The 21875-nt window shown below is 48.2% G+C and overlaps 3 protein-coding genes and 1 long non-coding RNA gene across 8 annotated transcripts; 1 reads left to right on the top strand and 3 right to left on the bottom strand.

Annotated features, from left to right (window-relative positions):
- The first annotated feature begins 1062 nt into the window (after window positions 1–1062).
- Window positions 1063–6440, top strand: LOC125130942 (uncharacterized). 2 transcript variants are annotated; one of them, XR_007135835.1, is made up of 3 exons: window positions 1063–1598; window positions 1836–5319; window positions 6327–6440. It is a non-coding gene; the product is annotated as an uncharacterized LOC125130942 (long non-coding RNA). The 2 variants fall into 2 exon arrangements; XR_007135834.1 differs by having other exon boundaries at window positions 1063–1637.
- Window positions 4881–9388, bottom strand: ZC3H10 (zinc finger CCCH-type containing 10). 3 transcript variants are annotated; one of them, XM_047786896.1, is made up of 3 exons: window positions 9128–9388; window positions 8283–8346; window positions 4881–6855 (listed from the first exon to the last, which is right to left on the bottom strand). In XM_047786896.1, exon 3 carries the CDS (start codon window positions 6798–6800, stop codon window positions 5493–5495), a length of 1308 nt encoding a protein of 435 aa, XP_047642852.1. In that variant the 5' UTR covers window positions 6801–6855; window positions 8283–8346; window positions 9128–9388; the 3' UTR covers window positions 4881–5492. The 3 variants fall into 3 exon arrangements, with proteins under 3 accessions (XP_047642852.1, XP_047642853.1, XP_047642854.1); XM_047786897.1 differs by having other exon boundaries at window positions 4881–6852; XM_047786898.1 differs by lacking the exon at window positions 9128–9388 and adding an exon at window positions 8487–9106.
- A 245-nt stretch (window positions 9389–9633) lies between these two features.
- On the bottom strand, window positions 9634–11176 carry LOC125130384 (uncharacterized). Its single transcript, XM_047785745.1, has 5 exons — window positions 11168–11176; window positions 10797–10907; window positions 10659–10683; window positions 10243–10265; window positions 9634–9977 (listed from the first exon to the last, which is right to left on the bottom strand). The coding sequence occupies exons 1-5, from the start codon at window positions 11174–11176 to the stop codon at window positions 9687–9689; spliced, it is 459 nt and encodes a 152-aa protein (XP_047641701.1). The 3' UTR covers window positions 9634–9686.
- A 2108-nt stretch (window positions 11177–13284) lies between these two features.
- Window positions 13285–21687, bottom strand: PA2G4 (proliferation-associated 2G4). Of its 2 annotated transcripts, XM_047786895.1 has the most exons (14): window positions 21357–21620; window positions 20074–20194; window positions 19157–19285; window positions 18798–18903; window positions 18636–18705; window positions 18416–18508; window positions 16201–16264; window positions 15894–15972; window positions 15662–15740; window positions 15439–15572; window positions 15074–15168; window positions 14826–14953; window positions 14632–14685; window positions 13285–14416 (listed from the first exon to the last, which is right to left on the bottom strand). In XM_047786895.1, the coding sequence occupies exons 3-14, from the start codon at window positions 19209–19211 to the stop codon at window positions 14351–14353; spliced, it is 1023 nt and encodes a 340-aa protein (XP_047642851.1). In that variant the 5' UTR covers window positions 19212–19285; window positions 20074–20194; window positions 21357–21620; the 3' UTR covers window positions 13285–14350. The 2 variants fall into 2 exon arrangements, with proteins under 2 accessions (XP_047642851.1, XP_047642849.1); XM_047786893.1 differs by lacking the exon at window positions 20074–20194 and having other exon boundaries at window positions 21357–21687.
- Between the last annotated feature and the right edge of the window lie 188 nt (window positions 21688–21875).

Here is a 21875-nt window from a genome sequence, read left to right as displayed (position 1 = left end):
GATTGGACCAGAGTGCCAAGATGGGCGGTGTGGGATGGCGGGAAAAGAAGGAAAAAGGCTAAAGAGCAGCATATGATTAGCTAGAAAGAGAAGGAGGCGCGGCGTACCATTTAAAGGAGAGAGGCGGGACCGGGAGCTCCCCCACGTGGGATTGGAGTGCCTGTGGTATGACGTCATGCAGAGCCGCACCGCCAATTACTTCGTATTGGAGGCAGCTGGAGTCGCGAAGTTGAGGGGTTGTGGAGGGTCGGGATTCCCTTCCACACCATTCGGACAATTTGGGCAGGATTTGGCCTGGAAATCCTACATGTTCATTTGTCAGCTTTCCCTAGTTTTCATACTTTAAGCACATTCCTTATCCTTCCTTTTTTTTTTTTTTTTCCTCGCTGTCCTTACAAAAGGAAAGGAAATTACCCTATTTGGAATGAAAGTGTTGATGACTGATCCTGTGTCTATCCCGTTCCCAGTCCTCTACCTGGTCTATGGGTTGCAGCGACAGACTGGAGAAAACGAGAATTGGAGAATTAAGGGTTGAGATAATCCAGCCTTCAGGCAACAGAAGGGAAAAAAAAAAAAGGGAGTGAATAGGAAGTGAAGATTTATTTTCCTTTAGGAATCTCTTTAGTTCATTCTATCTCCAAGAGTTAGTCATCTCTGTTTTAAAGATTAAAATTAAATTGGCTGGTGGGGGGCGAGGGGGCTCAGCTGCAGCAGAAACGATTACATTTTCCAAGAATTTCCTGACCCTTGACAACGGCTAGGACACTGAAGTGGGAAATCCGGAGTTCCAGTCGTGGCTCAGTGGTTAACAAACTCGACTAGTAACCATGAGGTTGCCTATCTGATCCCTGGTCTTGCTCAGTGGGTTAAGGATCCCGCATTGCCGTGAGCTGTGCTGTAGTTCTCAGACGTGACTCAGATCCCTCCCGGCTGTGGTGCAGGCTGGCAGCTACAGCTCCAACTTGACTCCTAGCCTGGGAACCGCCATATGCCACAGGTGCAGCCCTAAAAAGACAAAAAAAAAAAAAAAAAAAAAACCCAAAAAACCCAAAAAATAAAAAAAAAAACCAATAAAATGGGAAATCAAGGGTAATGAGACAATCCTGTTTCTCATTTGCCTGAGTTATAAGGAAGGTTTAGAACACAGTCAGATGTAGAACTAAATTCTACATTGCACTGCAGGTTTAGGAAGGACAAAATGCAAGGTACATTAATGAGGACTAGTCACAATAGTTAACTGGACTTAGAGGTGGAATGTTGTCCAGGCACTTAGAAACTGGACTGATTGGAAGCCCAGAAGGGACAGATGGGTCATAGATAATTACCTTTTAATGCAATACATGTGTGCCTTGTATTAACTGTTTGATCTGCAGCTATTAGATTTTATCTGGCTCTGCAGGGCAAAGATTTAGTCAGGGTGTGTTTCATCAAAACTGTTTATAACCTATCCCTGACCAGGCTTCCTCCCTTAATCTTAAAATTTCTCACTTCCCTTTCTCTCCTGAAACTAACAGTATCTAAACTGCCTTTTTTCAGTTTGCAGAACTGTACAAGGAACAATTTTCTATCTGCCTCCTATGTCCTCCATATTCTCAGAGGTGAGCAGGGAGAAAAAGAGTTCAAGGAGTTTGGAGGAGGTAAGAGTCATCTGCTCACAAACTGATCAACCAGAACTACAGCAGGAAAAGAGATGAACTTCCCCAGAGCAAAACCTTTCTATAAACTGAAATTTGCCAAACACTAGAGTATGGGGAAAGGATCCCTTAGGCTGAGGGATGGAGAGGGTGACCATGGAGGTTCCTTTCCACATGTTTCCCCTTTCTCATCCTATCTAGATCAGAACCTCCTACTGAAGGCAGTATATGGAGGAGAAAAGCTCATCCCCAGGAAGGTCTCTTCCCAGCTGGTGCCCAGGAGCCACAGAATCGGCAGCTGCAATGCAGGCACCAGAAGTAAACAGGGTGGGTCCCCGCCCATGGACAATTCTGCTGCCCAGGTGCCACCTGGTGGTGATAAGCAGTAAGTAGGTAACAGGAAAAAGGATGGCCACTTGTTAGAGGAAATGTCAGGGAGCATTGAGACTTCCTGGATTTGCAACCTGCATTTACATGTAAACTAAAGTTGCCTTCTAAGGTTGGGTGTGGTAATCTGGTCCCAACCTACTCTCCAAGATGGAAGGGGCAACAGGATTTGAGGAAACTTCCTCTGTGTTATTCCTTGCAAGTTACTGCAAAGTAGTGGTCCCACTGTTGGATCCATCATTAGAAATTTCTGAATGCCAAGTCTGGAGTCAGACTGCCTGAACAGATTCCTGGCTCCGTTCCTTACTAGTTGCAGAACACTGGGTTGATTACCCTTTAAGTCTTTCTCCTCTGCAAAATGGTTATAATAATACCTGTTGTGTCAATGAAATATTGCATGTAAAAAGCTTAGCACAGTGCCTTGGTTTCTGTTAAGTACTCATACGCTGGCTGTCTTCCTAGAACTGCTTATTTCCTGTGCAGCATGACAGGTATCCCTTCAAATATTTGAAGACATCTATTGGGTCTCTACCCTCAGTCTTCTCTTGTCAATTTTTTTAGGTGCATCACTGGTTTGCCAATGGCCCTCTTTAAGGACTATTTAGAGGAACACACAAAACTTTAGAAGTAATTCCACCCAGACATGGTAGAAATGCTATATTTACTACAATAAACAACTATGGTTCTGTTATCCTTATGGAACTTCTAGAAAGGTCCCTAAAACATAGCAGGCTCTTAATATTTATTAACTGAAATATGAGAACTAAGATTTTAAATGTTTGTAACTAATTGAAAGTCCCATGCTGTTCTCCTGTGAATTATTGCTAATGTAGACTTCTGCATTTGTTTCTCAGACAGGTTCAAGCAATTTTTAGGGGGAGGGTCAATCCAAGTTACAAACACTTCTCAATAGGAGTTCCTGTCATGGCGCAGTGGTTAACGAATCTGACTAGGGATTCATACCTGCAACTTCCTGGTTCCTAGTCAGATTTGTTTCTGCTGCGCCACGATGCGAACTCGTTTTTTTCCTTTTTAAGTAAAACATAACCCTGGGGTATATCACTAGAGGCTAGAGATTTCTCTAACGTGAAGGCACTAATCATCATTCACGAGGCACAAATGTTCAGTTTTGATTCCAAATCAAACTCTACTATTAAACGACTCATAATAATCGTCTTATCTGCAATGACTTAGCAGATGAGAAAGAGGAAAGCAGCTCCTGAAATCTGGGAACTGGCTTGACACAGCTAGGCTTTGGACTTGTTGGGGCTAACTTGGGAAGGTAGGAAATGGTGCTCTCCTTGGGGATACAAACAGTCCCTCAAAACACCAGCATCAGACAAGGGCACTCAGACACTGTGATGAAGTGAGGCAAAAAAAACAAGGTCGCTTCACAATTTTGTTTAAGCACGAAAAAGGTCAGTGTGCAAACCATAAAAGAGCAGACATCCCCTTCTCCCAGCTAATGGGTGACTGCTGCTTCATTACCTATTACAGTTCAGCTTTCACTTTAGCATTATCTGCTTCCCTGACAGCACCCAATCCAGAGTGAAGTCCCACTCCCTTGAACCTTCTGCCAACTCATTTAACGGAAGTCCAAGTCCTATAGGTCTTTTCTAACACCCTTGTGCAAGACACACCATGGTTCCGCATGGCAGTCTCTCTTCATCACTGCAATGAACATTAAGCCCAACTTGTTCAACTGCAAGTATATTTCTGGTGGTCTTCAGCTGGAGCATGTTAATACAGTACAGACAATGTCTACAGTTTCCCAAATGTACCTCTTTAGAGATACTTGGCAAAAATAAATAAATAATAATAATAAAGTTAGCTTGTCGGGATTTGGCTAGGACAAACTCATGTTGGTATTTATGATAACATTTGTCTAAATGCTCATAAACCATCTCTTTTAATAATCCAGAACTGTGCCAGAAAAATCAACATTAAGCTTATCAATGTGTGGTTTCTAAAATCCACAAAAAACATTTCAGTATTTGCCCATTTGTAGTCTTTAGGTACCCCCCCTTTTTTAATGACTGGCCTTGACCTAGCCCACCATCTCCAACCCCAGGTGTAACCTGAGTGATCAACCAGACAAGAGAGCAAGAGGTAGCAGGAGATATGATGGGGTGAGAACCCAGGATCACTTTCTCTACCCCAAAATCCACTGTTCCATTAGCCTGGACACCTGAGTTGTTTCCCCTACATCAGCCATGCGCTGAGGAGGAACTGAGGTTTGCTTACTGGGACCCTTGGCCTTACTGACTCTTAATTGGATTAAAAACCTCTGTGGTCCTATGTGGAGGCAGAGGGAAGAAACGGATGAAATCTAAAGCTTGTGTCCCCAGAAGAACTCTCCCTTTCCCAGCACCTCTCAAGCCTTGAAGGCTTAAGGCACTGGTAACTGAGGAAGGGATGGGGTAGGAGGGACATTAACTGCTGTCAACAACTCAGGGAGCAACTGCCACCTGCCCTGCTCTGTTTGAATAAGGGAAGGATCTGTCAATACATACCCCATTCCCATTTCCCAGCAAATTCACCCTCCTTAGTACTTGCCCCCCCTAAATGACCCTAGAAGCCCTGGTTACTAAGGCAACCTGGGAATAGTATATGCAGATAGAAACCAGAACAGATGGGACTATTTTTAAACTAGACTTGGTGGCTCCAATGTTTTTACCCCACAAAGTACCTTCCCCAAAGCCCCACTTGGCTTTGCTCTGGGTCCTACCCTTATTCTCTGGCCTCTGCCCAACCTACCCAAGCTATGTGAGAGTGGGATCTTTATCCCATTTGGCATGAGATCTATTTACTGTTCCCATCTTCCACACAGAATATCTAAGCAAGTTTAAACTGCCTCCATTTGTTAAAAATAATTTTGTTTTTATTTCTTTGGAACGTGGTGGGCCCTGCCCTACGGATTTCCAGGCCAAGCCAAGGTAATGAATGCTCCCCTAGTCTTTGGGCTGGAGTACTGTGGTCCCTGCCTTCCCCACGGGCCCAGGAGCAGCTCAACTAGGCCCCAAACTGTCTGAGGGCTCCTATCAGGCCTTCTCTCCTGGCCACCCACTTCCCATTCTTTCCTGGCTTTCCCTCTGGACAGGGTATTTTTTTCTTCCAAAGCCAGTGCTGGAACCTGTGCTGTGCGGGAGAGGACAAGACCAAGTATGTCCCCAAATTCCCATCAGAGGACAGCCCCTCAGCCAGTCCTTCCTCTGATGCCTTCAGTCTGCACTCCTATGCAAGCCCCCTCTGTGAGGCTTGAAGGAAGATGGGAAAAGAGGACCCTCGTCAAAGGGAGGTGAGAGAAAACACACCAACCCAACCCCTTCTCAGAAGCAATCTCCTTGTAGTCTCTTGTCCTAGTTCGCGAATGAGCCCTTCGGACAGGGCCGGGGAGGGCTAGGCGAGTGGGTACGGGCCCCTCGACCCCAGCCCTGGGAGGCTATACCAGGGGAGTGTCCATTAGCCCCATCAGTGTGGCATGGCTGTGATACGCATGCTCTGGGAAGCGATGGGGTAAGTCACCATGGGAGTGGTGGTGTGGCTCATTGTGATTCCTGCCAAGGGTTGGGCCATCGACACAGCCACAGGGGCCACAGGAGCCACAGATACAGCCACAGGAGCCATGGAGACAGGTGGGGGTGCCATTCCCTGGGCAATTGTTTGAGCCAGAGCAGCTGACAATGGCGTGATCTCTGGGTTCAAGTGTGGGGGTGGGGGTGGGGGAGCAGCAGGAGGTGCGGCATTAGTTGGAGGAGCAGCTGGAGCTCCAGCAGGGGCCACCAGTTCTTGCTGGGACACGGGGCGAGGCTGCAGAGCCTGGCTGCTGAGAGTAGTGTGAGTCTGGGCAATGCCGTGGTTAAAAGTGGCAACAGTGCCCACGGTGGGGGCCAGAGTCTGCTCAGTCGCTGGTGCAGTAGAGCTCAGGGTCATGACCTTGGCCTGATTGCGGAACTGGGCATTCTGTTCCAGCAGTACCTCGTTGGTGGCCAGCAGGTTGCTGACCTGCTTCTTAAGCTCCTCTACCCGCTTCCTGAGCATGGCATTCTCCTCCTCTAGCAGTCTGCATTCCACCCCTCGGGGTGGAGCCAGGCTGTATTCATATGATTCAAAATGGGGGCCATCTGGGGGGCAGCATCCACCTCGCCGGCGCTTGGGGCCTGGCTCATGGTCCTCAAAGCCCCTGTCAGGGAGGTCGTAGATATCATAGAGATCATGACGTCGTCCTGGGGGAACTGGGCCTGCTGAGCCCCCACCACCAGCGCCTCCTCCACCCCGAGCATCAAACTCAAAATCCCGTTGCAGGTGACGGAACTTGCACTTGGCTCCTCTCTGGCAATCACCCTTGAGAAAGTCGCGGCAGATAGGGACCTCCTCCTTGCCATTTGGTAGGTCAGCTGGTGAAAGACCCAGGCCGGCTGCCACTTTCTGTCTCAGCCGAGGGGGAAGCTCTCCTGTCTTTTTATAGCCATCCTCATCCTCCTTGGAGCCATGGATGAATCGGCAGTTTGGACGGCTGCACTCCTTGTTCTGGAAGTCATGGCAGAAGATGAACTCATTTTTGCTCACCCCCAAGTTGGACACCTCACTCATGTCTGGATGGCGATAGCGGCAACGCTTGCCTCTCTTGCACACATTCCTCAGGAAGTCTCTACAGATGGCATCTGAGCTGGCCCCGCCACTGCCTGCCCCTGTCCCACTGGCCTCCTCGCTGCCACCGCCTCCAGGGCCTCCACCGCTGCTCCCAGTGCCGTTGGCATAGCTGTCCCGGTCAGGCATCCTGGTCCCCCCCAACTCAGGGCTTTCTTCCTTTTCTTGCCACCCTTGGTGACTGCTAGGAAAAAGGAGAACTGTGTCAAATAAAAGTCCTCCAGAGAGACAAAACTCTTCCCGACTATCGGGCAGGCAGTCCAGCAAGAGGCAGGCCAGAGGGGCAATGACTTTGGAGATGGAGAACCTAATGAGAATTCTGCCTGGACTGGCTAGCTTGTCAGAAGTCCCGCCCAGGCCCTTGTGCACCTGGTCTGGGTCAGAGTGATTCACACTTGCCTGACTAACGGAGGAGGGAGGGAGCTGGGGAGAAGCCACCTCATCTCACTAACATGCTAGACCAAGGAGGGGGCAGGGAGAGAATAGTGCTGGATTTTATTTCTCCTTCTGAAATGACCTTATTAAAGTTGTGGAAGCAAAATTAAAACTGCTGTTGGTGTCTGAACAGGTTGAGGAGACTGGTAACAGTGGATAATTTAAGCTGCTGAGCTACCAGGGCTGTGAATAATGAGATACTGGCGACAGACCCTCCCCCATCCCCTCTTCAGTGGTGAGGGCTCTAAAGTGTTAATATCTCTAGACCCCAGGAAACCCTGAGTAAAGGGACAGGGTATCACTGGCTTGAGGGCAGTCCCTAAACCTGTCACACTGTGGTATTCTCTTCCAGATCACCACCATTCTCAACTCTGTGGTGGTCAGCCCCCACCCCTCCATTTCAGGGGCTAGAGTTCTAGCTAGAATCTCCACTTAGAGACCTCAAAAGGACAAAACCATGTGTGGCAGGATCAAGGCAACAGGAAGGAGTTAATTTCATAGGAACAAGTATCTTTCCCCATTCTATACCCCTCCATGGGAAGATCCCACTGACATCAAACCTCACCATTCTCACCCTATAAAGATCCTCTTTATTTATAGACTCCATAAAAGCTTTTCAAGTCTCCTCTTTCCCAAGAGAGCTCAGGAATGTCAGTCCACTGCCCTGGTTCTAGCCCTCCCTTCCCCCCACCCCCAACAAGGCTAGGAGTCCCTGCTACCACGTGTCTGACCTCCTAAGCCTTTCCTAGGCAGTGTTAAGGCTCCCCCTGCTGTTCAAATGGGAGAACTTCATATCGTGTCCTCTAGCGTGCAGGGGAATCTTTCCAATTTTTTTAGCCCTTGATGGCCCCTAACCACTCAGTCCTTTACCTTGATTTTAACTTAAAGGCAAAATGAACCCTAAAATGAACTCATGCTATCAAGGACCAGAGTTGCAAGAGAATCTGTACAAGAAGGCTCCTCTTCCTCCAAACAGAGACAGTCCCAGAATGACAAAAATAACCAAGGAAAAAGGGTTGAGAAAAGAGAAGATACAAAGTTCTACTAAAAAGGAAATGACCTGGGAAAAAATAAATGGCACCTATCCAAGCCTGATCCATGTTGCAAGTCCCACCAGAAGCAGATAATCAGATACCATACTCTTGCCCACCCAACTCTCCCAGGATTGTTAGATACCTGAGGTAGCTCAGGTGAAGTCCGGGGCTCCTGTGGGTCTCCACCTCCACATCACTGCTGGGTTCTGAACAGGAGAAAAACAGAGACTTGGGTGTGAGAAGGGATTAGAACAGAGGACTATGGGGTGGTTACAAGAATAAAGTCTAATCAAATGGCAAGAGCTCTGGGAACTAAGATTTCCTTAGGGTACAAATTGAACTTCACCTGTCAAAGGCAGAGGCTATCAGTAAGAAGAGTATAATAAGGAACAGAACAAATTTGGAGAGCCTAGGAGGATGAGTTGAAAAAAAACCAGTTCTGAGTGAACAAAGGGTGAGGGGCGTCCTGCCCCAAGATGAAGGAGGATGCGTGGATCGTAGCCTGGTCTAGGGTTGGCGTTAAGAACTCCGAATAGGGAGCCGTGCAAGGGCAGCGACTGACAGTGCAGTGGGATGGCAGATTAGACTTGGGGGCGGTGATTATGACGCTTCGAAACACCCCAGAGTTTGCGAAAAGTCCTAGGAGTTTCCCAAAGCAAGTCTTCTAGTCTGGCAGGTTCCTGTGCAGTACCGCCAGAGCTCAGCCGGGGACCAGGTGAACAGGACACTAGAGGAGCACGAAGTGAAGCGGGGAGGGGGACTCCAGGTGACATGAGGCTGAGGGGATGGGCAGGGCTGTGACGTCACGGAGCTGGCGTTTGCTCGCAAAGCGGGGTCAGTCAGAAAAGGGGTTCAGCCCTAGGACGTGAGGCAGAGGAAACTCAGTCCTGGGGGGCCTTGTGTAGCCCGGCCGAGCCCAGCCGCTGGGCCGGCCCCGACTCCTCCCCTCCGGGCGCGGCCTCCACCTAAGTCTCCCGCCTCCCTCACCTGCCGCCGCCGCCGTAGTTGCTGCTGCCGCCTGCCGGTCCTCTAGCTTCGACAAAGAGCCGCCTACCCTATCGCCCTTCCGCTTCCTGCGGAAGAAATGACGCTCTAGCCGCCAGACCCGGAACTATACTCTATGGCTCACGAAGCACTTGCGCGATTAGCCGCAGGAAGTTCCCAGCAGGCTTTGCGTGTCACCATGGCAACCGGACCCAACAGCACAGCAAAGAGCCCCAAACGCGGGACGTAGCAAATGTAGCCCTTTCGGACGATGAGGAACCTTTTGCCCACACGCCGGCGAAGTCAACTTGAAAGCGGTCCCTGACGTGTGTAACGCCCTTTCCAGAAAATAAGAGCCACCCAACACTTCAGCAACTCGCAGGGTCCAGAACCAGTCGGCCAGGGGCGGGGCCCGCACCCCCGACTCAGTGTAGATATTCTCTAAAGCGAGTACTCATACAGAACACCCCCAGCCAATGAACCATAAAAACCACATCAACAGACAAGACGACTTTTTTTCTTCAGCTAAAACAGCAGATAATTTATTGTACACGTGTTACATTCAGCCACAACTGAGAACAGAACTAGTCCAGAAAGTCACAGGTCCAGGGCAAAAAACCAAAAGGGACCATTTTGATATGAGCAAGGTGGGTCTCAGAGTGGTCCAGGCGATCAGAACGGCGAAAAGTTGTTCTAGATCCATTGAGACAAGTTCTAGACAGAAGGCATGCAGTCCAACAAATTGTACCAACGTCCCTGGCCTCTGGGATTTCCTCGTTTCTGCTCCTGTGGCTTCCACGGTGTACAAGTTTACTTGGACCTCTGCCTCATCTTTCTTCTTTTGCGCTTCAGCCTGAAAACCAGACACGAGAATGCACCTCCTGCCCACAAACCCAATCTTCTTTCCCTCCCATCTAAAATGTGCATACCATACAAGGGGTGGGTAAAACCAACGAACACTACGGTTCTATCCTCTTGTGTCCAATCCCTGGTTTTGGCAAGTCAATGCTCATGTTTTCATCTTAAGCTGTTTTAGATTTCTAAACCAAATGTTCCTCCCAAGCTTCGCCCAAGGTGTGCTCCAGTTCCCCCACCCTGTACTTGCAGTCTCAGCATACCTGCGCATTCGCTTCTTCCTCCACTGTCAACCGATCACAACCAGAAGCAGAGAATAAAACGAGATATCATTAGTTGTAGCAACGAGTTTAGGGAGGAATATAAATAGTGTAATTTTTAACCAGACAGGTTTAACCACTTAGGAGGACTTAGTCGCAGTAATCACATCAACAACTTGGACTCCCACCCGGATCCCCGCTGTAAAACCCCAATCCCGCATGCGCTATCCTATTCCCGCTCTCCGCCCCCACTTAACTCCCAGCTTCTGCTTCTCCCCAAACTATCCTCCCTGTCCCACCAGCTCTTGGGCACCCTTGAGAACCTAGCGATCCGAGAACGATGGCGGACTTCCCTTGCCTGGGTATCCCCTGCAACTGCCAATTCTTAGAGCCTCAGCTCACTAACGGGGACTGCTTACCTTCGCTCTCATGGCGCGGAGGTTTCTACGGGTAAAGAAAAAAAGTCTACAGTTAGTTCGCTGTAATGATGGCAAGCGCAGAGATCAGATGTTTACGGATTGTAATCGGAACCGGAGAGAGCCCAAACCGAGACTCACCTCAGAAGATGGCGTTAAGGCCGAGAGAGCGCTAGGGGCCCGCCTACGGATATTTAATGGAATGCTCGGTGTCGTCACTTCCGTGGTCTCGCCCTGCCCCCAGGGGCGGGGCTGCGGGAGAGTAATAACAATAGCTTTTGGCCCTTTGGGTTCGTGATAAGTGTTTGAGTTAGGACAGTTCTCTTGGAAAATAGACTATTTTGAGTGTGAGTCACAAAATTTCCCTTCCCCAGGTTTTATTATAAGGATACTATATTATTTAAATATGAGCATGTATTTCCAGTAAGAGACCCAGAAGTGCAGAAGAGCGAAGGTTAGTGACTTCCGTCTTCCCTCTCATTGCTTCATGGGAGTTGCAGTTTCCCGGCGACACCCTCCATTTTACCGTGGATAGATGCAGAGTCTACAAAAACTGGTTTGCCTTATGTTCTGAACCTAAGTTGCTGCAGGGAGATTCTAAGATTCCAGAACGTGGAAGGATGTAAAGTGGGGAGTCGAGAAAGCTTGTCATACTACAGAGACCTTTGGCACTATTTAAGATAGATCAACTCTTTTTCTAGCCAACTCCAACGCCTGAGGCAGAATGTCACTAGATTCCTGGCCACAAAGCATCTGGCTTAGAATATACTTAAGTGATTCTGCCTCTACACAACGTGAAGATCAAATCAAAGAACAGAAGGGAAGCTAGGATCGGCTAGACATTTCTTTAGGACAAGAATGGTATTTGATGGTAAGATAACTTGCCAGTCTCCTCGGATGATTAGGTCAGAAGCACCCAGAAAAAGACTCACAAAGATTTGGCTACAGGAAACTTGAGTTAGGATGAAAGGGAACCTTTAATCATGCAGACTTCGCCTTATTCACTGTAAAATACAGTAAAGGCTTATTATAATCCTTTTTTTTTTAGTGGTTTCCTTTTATAACCTTTCCCCTTTTTAGCTCTGGAAAAAAAAAAATCTAAATTTAGGACCCTTGTTCCAAGTGCTTAGGTGGTTTTAGTATTATCTCCATCAGAATGTAAGTTTTTGGTCTTTTGGCCCCGCCCACTGCATGCAAAAGTTGAAGTTCCTGGGCCAGGATTGGAATGCTGGCCACTGCAGTAACAACGCCAGATCCTTATCCCACTGCACCACCAGGGGAGCTCCTAGAATGGAATAAGTTTTGAAAACAAAAATAAAAACCCTAAGAGTTCCTGCCCCGGTGCAGTGGGTTAAGAATCCAACAGCGGGAGTTCCCGTCGTGGTGCAGTGGTTAACAAATCCGATTAGTAACCATGAGGTTGCGGGTTCGATCCCTGCCCTTGCTCAGTGGGTAAAGGTTCCGGCGTTGCCGCGAGCTATGGTGTAGGTCGCAGACGCGGCTCGGATCCTGCGTTGCTGTGGCCCTGGCGTAGGCTGGCAGCTACAGCTCCGATTAGACCCCTAGCCTAGGAACCTCCATATGCCGCGGGAGCGGTCCTAGAAAAGGCAAAAAGACAAAAAGACAAAAAAAAAAAAAAGAATTCAACAGCAGATCAGGTTGCTGCAAAGATCCAGGTTCCATCCCTGGGTGAGGATTAAAGGATCCAGAATTGCTGCAGCTGTGGCTTGGAATCAATCCCTGGCCCAGGAATTTATATATGCCGCTGGTGCATGCATTTAAAAAAAAAAAGTTTCCTCTGTGGCGCAGTGGGATTGGTGGCATCTTGGGAGAGCTGGGATGCAGATTCAACCCCTGGCCCAGCACAAGGGATAAAGGATCCTGAGCTACAGTGGCTGTGGCTTAGGTCTTAGGTCTATAGTGCAGCTTCGATCTGATCCCTGGCCCAGGAACTCCGCATGCCCTGGGGCAGCCAAAAATGGGAAGAAAAACAAAACAAACAAACAAAACACCAGCAGAATTACTTTGTATCAAGTCCACTATGATTTCACCTGTTGCTTTCTAGTCTATAAGCTCTGTATGGTTTTATTATAGTATCTTCAAATCCGCAATGCCTCCAGTGTAAGATGCTCTAATAAATTGCCACCCAATCTCAGACTGGCCCTGAAAAATTGCCTAATTCTAAAGGCATTCTTCCTGGCTTCCTAAGTCAAGAAAAAACACTTGCATAGTTATTATTTTTTTCTTTCTGGCTGCACCTGTGGCATGTGGAAAGTTCCCTTGCCAGGGATGGAAACTGTGCCACAGCAACAACTCAAGTCGCTGCAGTGATGCCGGCTCCTTACCCACTGTGCCACAAGAGAACTCCCAAGTGCTCTTTTTTTTTTTTTTTTTTTGCAGTAAACATTAAGTGTCCTGAATAAAGTGTCAGCAGCAAGCAAAGGCTATGTTTTTACTTTAGAAAACTAAACTCCCATTATAAAATTTACTCTGAATTTGCAGAAACCAGAATTTAGGATTTTTTTTTTTTTTTAAAGAAAGGTAGAATATGGCTGTAGAAAACTGGTTTCAAATGATCCTTTCAACTCACTCCCCCACCTCCATCAAATAAGCATCATAGAGACACAGATTATGAGCAAATCCAAATTTATTTTAATGCCATGTCATTTTCAATGTTTAAAAACCTCATAAGTTAGCAGGAGCCCTAGTTCCCTGGGACAGCATGCCAGAGGTACTGCAATTCATCACCTTTGTCTCCAAACCCCTAACAATTCATCCAATCTGAGTCCACAGCTTCAGAAAGCCAGGAGTTTTGTCTCTTCAGTCAGTCTGCTCTTCTGGTTCCTGGTCTTTCTTTCAAGGAAGGGAGGTCAATATATTTCAAACAGGGAACAAAACCACAATTGAGCTTCCAGCTCAGGCTTCTAACATGGAGCAAGGGAAGAACTCTGCTGACTCCAAAGAGATGGGACAAGGTTGAGATGGATTACTTCTTTACAGCTTTGTGGAAGTGGGGGGGGGGAGTCCTGCAGAATAAAATTGACTACAAAGATTTACAAATGAGGATCCATTTGCTAGATGAGAATCCCTTGGCAAATAAATGCAGGCTCCAGCTCCTAAAAACAGGAGGGGCCTGACTAGATAGCCTGGATCATAAAAGGAATCTGCCACATGTGAAGGAAAACAAATTTGAAGAATAGCTCCTTCTCTATTTTGAGGCCTGATAAAATACGTGGGAAGAGTGGGAAAAGAGAGGAACAAGGCCCAACAGATGGGAAAATGTTGCCGTTGGAGTGGTATAAAAACATTTCAGCTGTTTTTGGTGGTGGTGGCTACTTTAGCCTCCTCCCCGTTCTGTTGTAGGGCCATAAACCTCGACCAAGCAGAGAACAGTAAAAAAAGGCTAGAAAGAGGGGCTTGAAGACGATGGATTTTGACTCCTGATTTTATTATTCAATTTCTCTTTTCTATTTAAAGTAGTCTTCGGTGGCTGGGAAGCCTGGCCTCCCAAGACCAGAGTCAGTTGGAGCTGGTTGTTGTTGGAAGGGGGCTGGGCTGGGGGCTGGGAGGAGGACAGGGAGACCCCGCTCTGCTGGCGGTCCTGGGTGGAGAAGACGAACTGCACTTCACAGAGCCTGGGGTGTGGTGGGAAGGGGATGAGGCAGGAGTAGCAAGCTGGGGAGATGGGACCCACCTCAGTCCCCAGCTTCATTCTCTTCTAAAGTTTCCCCACTGGTGGCATTCTCTGCAGTCTTAGAGGCCTATATTCATGGAAAGGAGAGGGAGATGTGTCAGTTTCCAACAACCTGGGGTAGAGCCTGGGGGACCAAGGATAAAAATAGCCTAATTCTCTAGGCCAGGGCTGAGAAGGGGGGAAATAAAGAACATACAGAAATCTCTACACCCACACGACCCTGGAAGGTGGAATCAAGAGGGATCAGGTTCACCCTGCCAGAGAGGGAGGATCATAACAAACCTTCTTTTTTTTCTTTTTCTGGGTTTTCCGACTTGCAGAACTCTGGAGGAGGGCCTGGAAAATAGGAGGAAGAAGGAAAACAAATTTTCCCAAGGGCTACTCTCAGCACTGTAGCTCTTCAGGACTTTCCTGTCACCTAGTCCTTACTCCCAGGCCAAGTGCCACATACTTGCCTCTTTCCACCCCCCACTAACCTTGAGCTCTGCATCCTGGACCTCCATCTCGGACTTGTAAAGGTCGGGCTCAAAGGGACCACTGGTTATCCGCATGGGGCCATTGGGCATGAGTAGAACTGTGAATTTAAACTGGGCGACAAATTCACCTGTGAGAGAAAGAAAGTGTTTTGATAAAACATTCCCATGTCACAGTCTTTTGAGGAGCCAGAGGAAGGAGGGGACCACAATCAGGGGCTCCACAGTGCAACTCTCTTCTTGGGACTCACCCTCCTTCTCATAGAGAACATTAAATGGTTGGAGCAGTTCATGTTTGGCGCACTCCACCACACCCATTCGGGCCTTCTTCTCATCTTCAAATGCTCTGGGGAGAGAAAGACAAGGTCAGGTACCCTTAACCTCCCATTCTGCTCATGTTTTAAAATAACTCCTATCCTCAGGCAGAAAGGCGTAGTAGGACTGCTTTTTCATACTGCCTTCTAGGAGAGGGGGAGACGCACATGCGCAGGCTGGAGCTACAAGTCTAGGCAGGAGGGGAGAGGGAGGGCGGGCTGGGGAAGAGAGAGTGTCCCTGGGTGTGTGGGCCATGCTTCACCCCAGGTCCAAGCCTTGTCCTTGCTAAGTGTAGTTGTACCTTAAAGTAAAAGGCATGGCATCGAAACGTCTTTCGACCTCACTGAAGAAGGCACGTGAAGTTTTCATTTTCAGGCCGTACTGCTTAGAAGGGTCTCGTTTGTAAATGGTGGTTCTTTGTCCTGCATCCTTGGCCTAGAAAAGTGAGATCACATTTTGGTCTGGTACTCTGGGAACACACCCTCAGCCAGCCCTCTTTGCTAGCTCCAGTCAACACTCCTCACCTTGCCCTCTCCTGAGCTGACGAGAACATCCACAGCATAGACTTCATGTACCTCAAATTCAGCTTTCTCATGGTCCTTCCTAAAAGGAACCGAAAGGGAACCGTAAAGAGCAATACACAGTTCCTGGAGCTTAGAGTAGAAGGTGGACAAGATTAAAGATCAGCCTGGAGTACGGAAGGCATTCCTGCCTACTTCAGTATGGCAGAAGGTAAGGGACAGGATGGGCACCTACTTCTGCTGGTCTGTGGGATTCTGGATAATGGTTTTCTCTCCATCGATGACGTGCTGCTTTAACTGGTGTGACAGCATACCTGTGGATAGACAGGGCCTATGGTACCACCCATCTAGAATCAAAAAAGGTTTCCAACCCATCCACCCACCCAAGGAGAACCGTGGGCCAGGCAATGAGAGCCCAGGGCACCGAGGTTTTGGGCTTGGCTTGTAACAACAGAGCCAGGATGGATCCTCAAGGGAGCAAAAGTCTTTTAAGTCTGTTAAACTACCTAGACACCCTCCAACCCTGCTATCTGAGGTCTCACCTTCTATGGGTGTGCAATTAAATGAGTGGGCAACTTTGTTCCAGGCTTCTGTCACTTGTGTGTTCTAGAAGTACAAGATCAAGTAAAAGGTAAGATACTGGAGCTGATAAGATGTCATGAAAATAAGAAGCATAAAAGAATGGGGTTCTGATACCCTCCAGAAGATACAATTCTCAGGAGTTCCTGTTGTGGCTCAGAAGAAACAAATCTGATGAGCATCCATGAGGGTGCAGGTTCGATCCCTGGCCTCACTCAGGGGGTTAAGGATCCAGCACTGTCGTGAGCTGTGGTGTAGGTCGCAGACGAGGCGTGCATCTGACGTGGCTGTGGCTATGGCGAAGGCCGGCGGCTACAGCTCTGATTCAACCCTTAGCCTGGGAATCTCCATATGTTGTGGGTGCAGCCCTAAAAAGACAATACAACAACAAAAAAATACAGTTCTCATTGGTTTTCCATTTCATAGCCCTACAACCTAGAAATCACATTTTCTTTTTTTTTTTTTGTCTTTTTGCTATTTCTTGGGCTGCTCCTGCGGCATAAGGAGGTTCCCAGGCTAGGGGTTGAATCGGAGCTGTAGCCACCGGCCTATGCCAGAGCCACAGCAACGTGGGATCTGAGCCGCGTCTGCAACCTACACCACAGCTCACGGCAACGCCGGATCGTTAACCCACTGAGCAAGGGCAGGGATCGAACCCACAACCTCATGGTTCCTAGTCGGATTCATTAACCACTGCGCCACGATGGGAACTCCGAAATCACATTTGCGTACCATTTTACAAAGCGCTTTCACGAAGATGGTCTACTTAGACAACAATCCTGGAAGATGAACAGAGCAGGTCTATATCACAACCTAGAGGAAACTGATGTTCAGAAAGGCTAAATGACTTGCCCAGGGTTCAACCAGTTAACTGAAAGAATCTGGTATAAACCTAGGTTTTCTGACAATAGTCCGGTGGTTAGTCCATTAGGCATGGCATTTTAACCTACCTAACTCTTATTTTCCCCTTCTTATCTCTTTCAAATATGATCTGATCCTCACCTAAACTACCATTCAAAAGAAAAGTAAATTAGCAATCACAGCTATTATTAAACTATACGCCAGATACTGCGATAATCACTTTATGTGGATCATCTCAGTACTCACAACCCTGTGAGAATGAGGGATAAGTTAAATTTTTTCCATTTTACAGACAGATGAGGAAATAATGTGTAAAATCATAGCTAACACAACATTCACTATGTGGAAGGCACCGTTCAAAGTGCTCTATAACAGCTCTATGAATTAGGTATCATTATAGGAAAGCTACAACAGAGATTTAAGTTCAAATGATGCAATTAAGTAACAATGGGGACAAATCGATGAAACGTGCCAAAAACAAACAAGAGCATAGAAAAGGAGCAACAAAAAGAGAAAAAAAGAAAGAGGATGCTCTAAGTATTAAATAGGTCTCTGGAAGTGTAAGTGTTAGAGAAACGTCTCCACTGGTAACACACCAAATTCATGAGAAGGGTGATCCCTGAGCTTCCTAATATTGTCACGCAAGGGCCTCCGGCCTCTCTTTGCCACTGGTTTATTGATACTATCATGACTCTTGTTTTATGAGCTTCTAAAATTGAGTTTCTACATATGTTTTATTGTATGCTATCAATCTCGAATTATTTGGGGGAAAGATGCACAACCAAAACATGAAAAGAGAAGGATCTCTATGGGCTCCATGAGGAAGGGGCCACAAGTCCCCTTACACCCAGCATGAAACCATGCATCCGTCTAAGGCAGGCACTCAGAGTTAATTGTTTGGTATTAAGCTCTTTAGTTCCTGCCTCTTCTCTTTTAGAAATCCCAACCTAAAATGTAGCTGATTTTAAAAAAAGTTGTTGGGGAGTTCCCATCGTGGTGCAGCAGAAACGAATCCAACTAGGAACCATGAAGTTGTGGGTTTGGTCCCTGGCCTCGCTCAGTGGATTGAGGATCCGGTGTTGCTGTGAGCTGTGGCATAGGCCGGCGGCTACAGCTCCGATTGGACCCCTAGCCTGGGAATATATAAACTCCATATGCCACGGATGCGGTCCTAAAAAGCAAAAAAAAAAAAAAAAAAAGTTTGTTTTAGAAGGATGCTGTAAGAGAAGTTGGCAGTTCAATACAGAATAGCTACATGCAGATGCCTCATGCACCCCTGGCTCTATCAGCCTTTGGAATTGGACTAAAACAACTTACCTGGTTTCCAGGTTTAACAAGGCGTAGGGCAGCCTCAGCACAAAGGTGAGCTGCCTTAATGACATCTGCTTTCCGCCCTGTTACTTGGGTTCCCTGTAGATAAGGAAATGCAGTCAGTGCCTTCCTGAACCAGTCTTTAACTCAGCTGGTCATTCAGGTAATATCTATGTACCCATTACGTAAGGGCAGCCAGTGGTCAGGAGAGAAGCAGTTCACTTACCAGAGCTACATCAACCACAAAAGTGTGAGCCACATTAGCGATGAAGCCATCCACGTGGACCCCAAGGTCACTGAAAGACAAGAGCAGAGTAGAGCATTAGCAACCGGCACTACTGTGAATGCTTAGGACAAAGACAAGTGCTCTGAAATGGCTTAAGCTTACATTTTTACCAAGTCACCTTCCTTGAGAATATAGTCCTGGTCGCTCTTCAAAGGGGAGAAGTGACATACACAGTTATTTACTGAAATGCTGGTGGGAAAGGCAATACCTGTAAAGAGACAATCAGCCTTATTGCCTTGCGTGCTCTCTTAGAGGCCTGCTGCCCCTCAAAAAGATGAAAGAATTTTCATCAGGGTCTTGCCTAAGTTTAATCAGTTTGGATTAGATGGGAAACTGTTTGAATCCCCCTTATCATTCCAAATATCTCAACCAGTGCTGGAGTTGTGGGTGCATCATTATAATAAAACAAACAGGACTGAATGAGGGTCAAATGCAGGAAATTAGTGGGGGATTATTTTTACCTTTCTTCATTTCTTTTTCTTTCTTGAAAATTTTCCCTGTCTCTTCCATTATCATGGCATCCCCTTTCTCGCACAGGCTCAGTACCGACACACCTGAACAGGAAGCTTCCACCAAAGACCGAAGTACCCCTGGGAACAGAATCCCATTGGATCAGTCCTGCAAGTGTTGTCTAAGTTACCATCCAAGCAATACCTCAAAGCTAAACATTTCCTGGTGCCATTGCTTTAAGGATGAAAGAGGGAACAAGTTGTGCCTCTTGGGAGTTCCCATGGTGGCGCAGTGGTTAACGAATCCGACTAGGAACCATGAGGTTGCGGGTTCAATCCCTGCCCTTGCTCAGTGGGCTAAGGATCTGGCGTTGCCGTGAGCTGCGGTGTAGGTTGCAGACGCAGCTCGGATCCCACATTGCTGTGGCCCTGGTGTAGGCCGGTGGCTACAGCTCTGATTCGACCCCCTAGCCTGGGAATCTCCATATGCCGAGGGAGTGGCCCTGGAAAAGGCAAAAAGACAAAAAAAAAAAGTTGTGCCTCTTGGAATGTACTTACCTATCCATCTCTAAATTGCTACCTTCCTTTCCTAAAAAGAGCCAACACTTCCTTATATATTGTGACAACTGGTGACACTGTACGCACTGTCTGTCTCCCTAGGCAAGGCAGACTTTCCCAAGATGATAGCTGAAGTGTGCAGGACAGAGTTATGAACTTCAAGGAGGTTCTCAGCAAGGTATCCAACACACTGGCAAAGCAGACTGGGGGAAATTTATAGGCGTCAGGGACAACAGGAGGGCAGACATAGAATTGCTGACCTGAAGCTTTGTTAAATGCTACCTTCTTCCCTTCCCAGACACCCCAATTAAGTGTTAGTAATCTCAATATGTAGACTTATTTCTTTATATAACAAGTCAAGGAGACTTAACCTAAGGTCTCTGGGCTTCAGCAAGCTTGGGCTTATAGCTTTTAGCAGATCTCAATGAGGTATGTGACCCAAAAGAGTTTCCAACTGGTATCTGGAATCCCAAGTGCCTCAGAAGTTATAAACTGCAAGAGGAAAAAAAAGTTTTTCTGTTTTCAAACCACTAAATGTCCATTATGAAATAAAGCATTGTTCTGTTCACTGGATATCCTCTCCAAGGCCCAAAGTGAACTATAGGTTTGATTTTTGTGATCCAAGTTTTGGGGATTTTTTGGAAGTTTGAAAAACTCAGGTTTTCAGCCATAGGATCAAAGGCATCCTAAATACCTATCTTTACTGTCAAAACCATTTAAAAGCCCAAAGACAAGCATCTTCTGTCCCCTAACTGGGTTTTAAATCGCAAAGAGAGAAAAGAGAAAGTGAGACATCTGCCTAGAGTGGCAGGCAGCTGCTGAGAAGTCTGAGCGAGCCCCCATAAGGATGACTTCCGAGATCCTAAAGTCAGTCTCCCCTTTACCAGTGCTCTACACAGGTTTGCCTGGTTGGGGTGAAAAGAACCTCAAAACACTCCTAGAGCTGTCAAACTCCTGAGAGCAATCAAATTTGACAACTAACTAAAGCTATCTGCGCAGATTGGAGATGATAACTTCAAGAACAACCAGATACGTCTCCAAGAGTTATGTTAGGGCTTCTCCAGGGGTACCCTCCAACGGTCCCTGAGCTGGCCCAAGAGTAGAAGGCGGCCCCCTCCAGGGAGGGAGCTGAAGTAAAGAACGAAAGACTACAGCAAAGCACGTGGTAGGGAAGCTGGTGTCAGGGACTGTAGCGGAGGAAGGGAGCCGGCGATCCGCTGGGGACCCGGCAACACGTGCCGGCTAGGCTCCTGACGGCAGGGAGCAGCGACAAAATAGAGGAGCGTTTCGTTTCCGAGGTGGCCTCCCTGCTGCCAAAATCAGAGGCAGAGATCCAGACAGAAGGATGAAGAGCAGGACATACGCCCTGCCTCCTTACCAAGGGCCTAGGGTCGGAGGCAGCCGGGGCCCCGCTCTGCGCTCTTCCCGGCCACCCGCCTGCATCTTCACAGACTCCAGCCCAGGCCTAGCCGCTCAGGTCCCAAACGCGATAACGAGCCTTCCCACCACGCCAAACCCAGCAGACCCGCGGGGGCCCCTCACTAGCCCACTCTGCATGACCCCACCGCTCCAGCCCCTCACCGGCTCGTCCAGCACCGTCCCCCTTGCCTCTCCCTCCCAGCCTCGATCTCCGGACCCCCGAGGCCGCACTCACGGTTGGCGATGTCGCCCCCCATCTTATACTTGGTAACGACCAGGTCCTCGGCGATAGTCTGCTCCTGTTGCTCGTCCTCGCCCGACATCTTCCCACCACCACCACCGCAGCCTCGTTTCTCCTGAGCCGCTGCCTCTGTCGCCCTTCCCAACCACAGGTTATGGCCAGAGCCCCTTCGATCCGCGAGGAGAGCGCGAGCAAAAGCGCGAGCAAGCTAGGGAGCGGGCGGGCGAGAGCGAGAAACTGCGAGCGCGCGGGCTGAAGCGCAGGGCATGCTGGGATAACGAGTCCCTCCCGCCGCCAGCCTCTAGCTGCCCTCGCGGACTCGTGAACTACAATTCCCAGCCTGCCTTTCGCGCCCCTAAGCCAGGCCCTGGGGCCTTGCCCTCCGAGGGCCTCGCACGCCGGAATCGCCAAGCACGCTGGGAAGGGTCAGGCTCCGGCGGGAAGGCGGAGCCGTTGGAGAGCATGAGGGGAAGCGTGGTCTCTCCCGGAAAAACCATATCCACCGAGAGCGCT

This window comes from Phacochoerus africanus, chromosome 7 (assembly GCF_016906955.1).
Source record: "Phacochoerus africanus isolate WHEZ1 chromosome 7, ROS_Pafr_v1, whole genome shotgun sequence".
NCBI lineage: Eukaryota > Metazoa > Chordata > Mammalia > Artiodactyla > Suidae > Phacochoerus > Phacochoerus africanus.
This window is presented reverse-complemented; position numbering and strand designations above follow the sequence as displayed.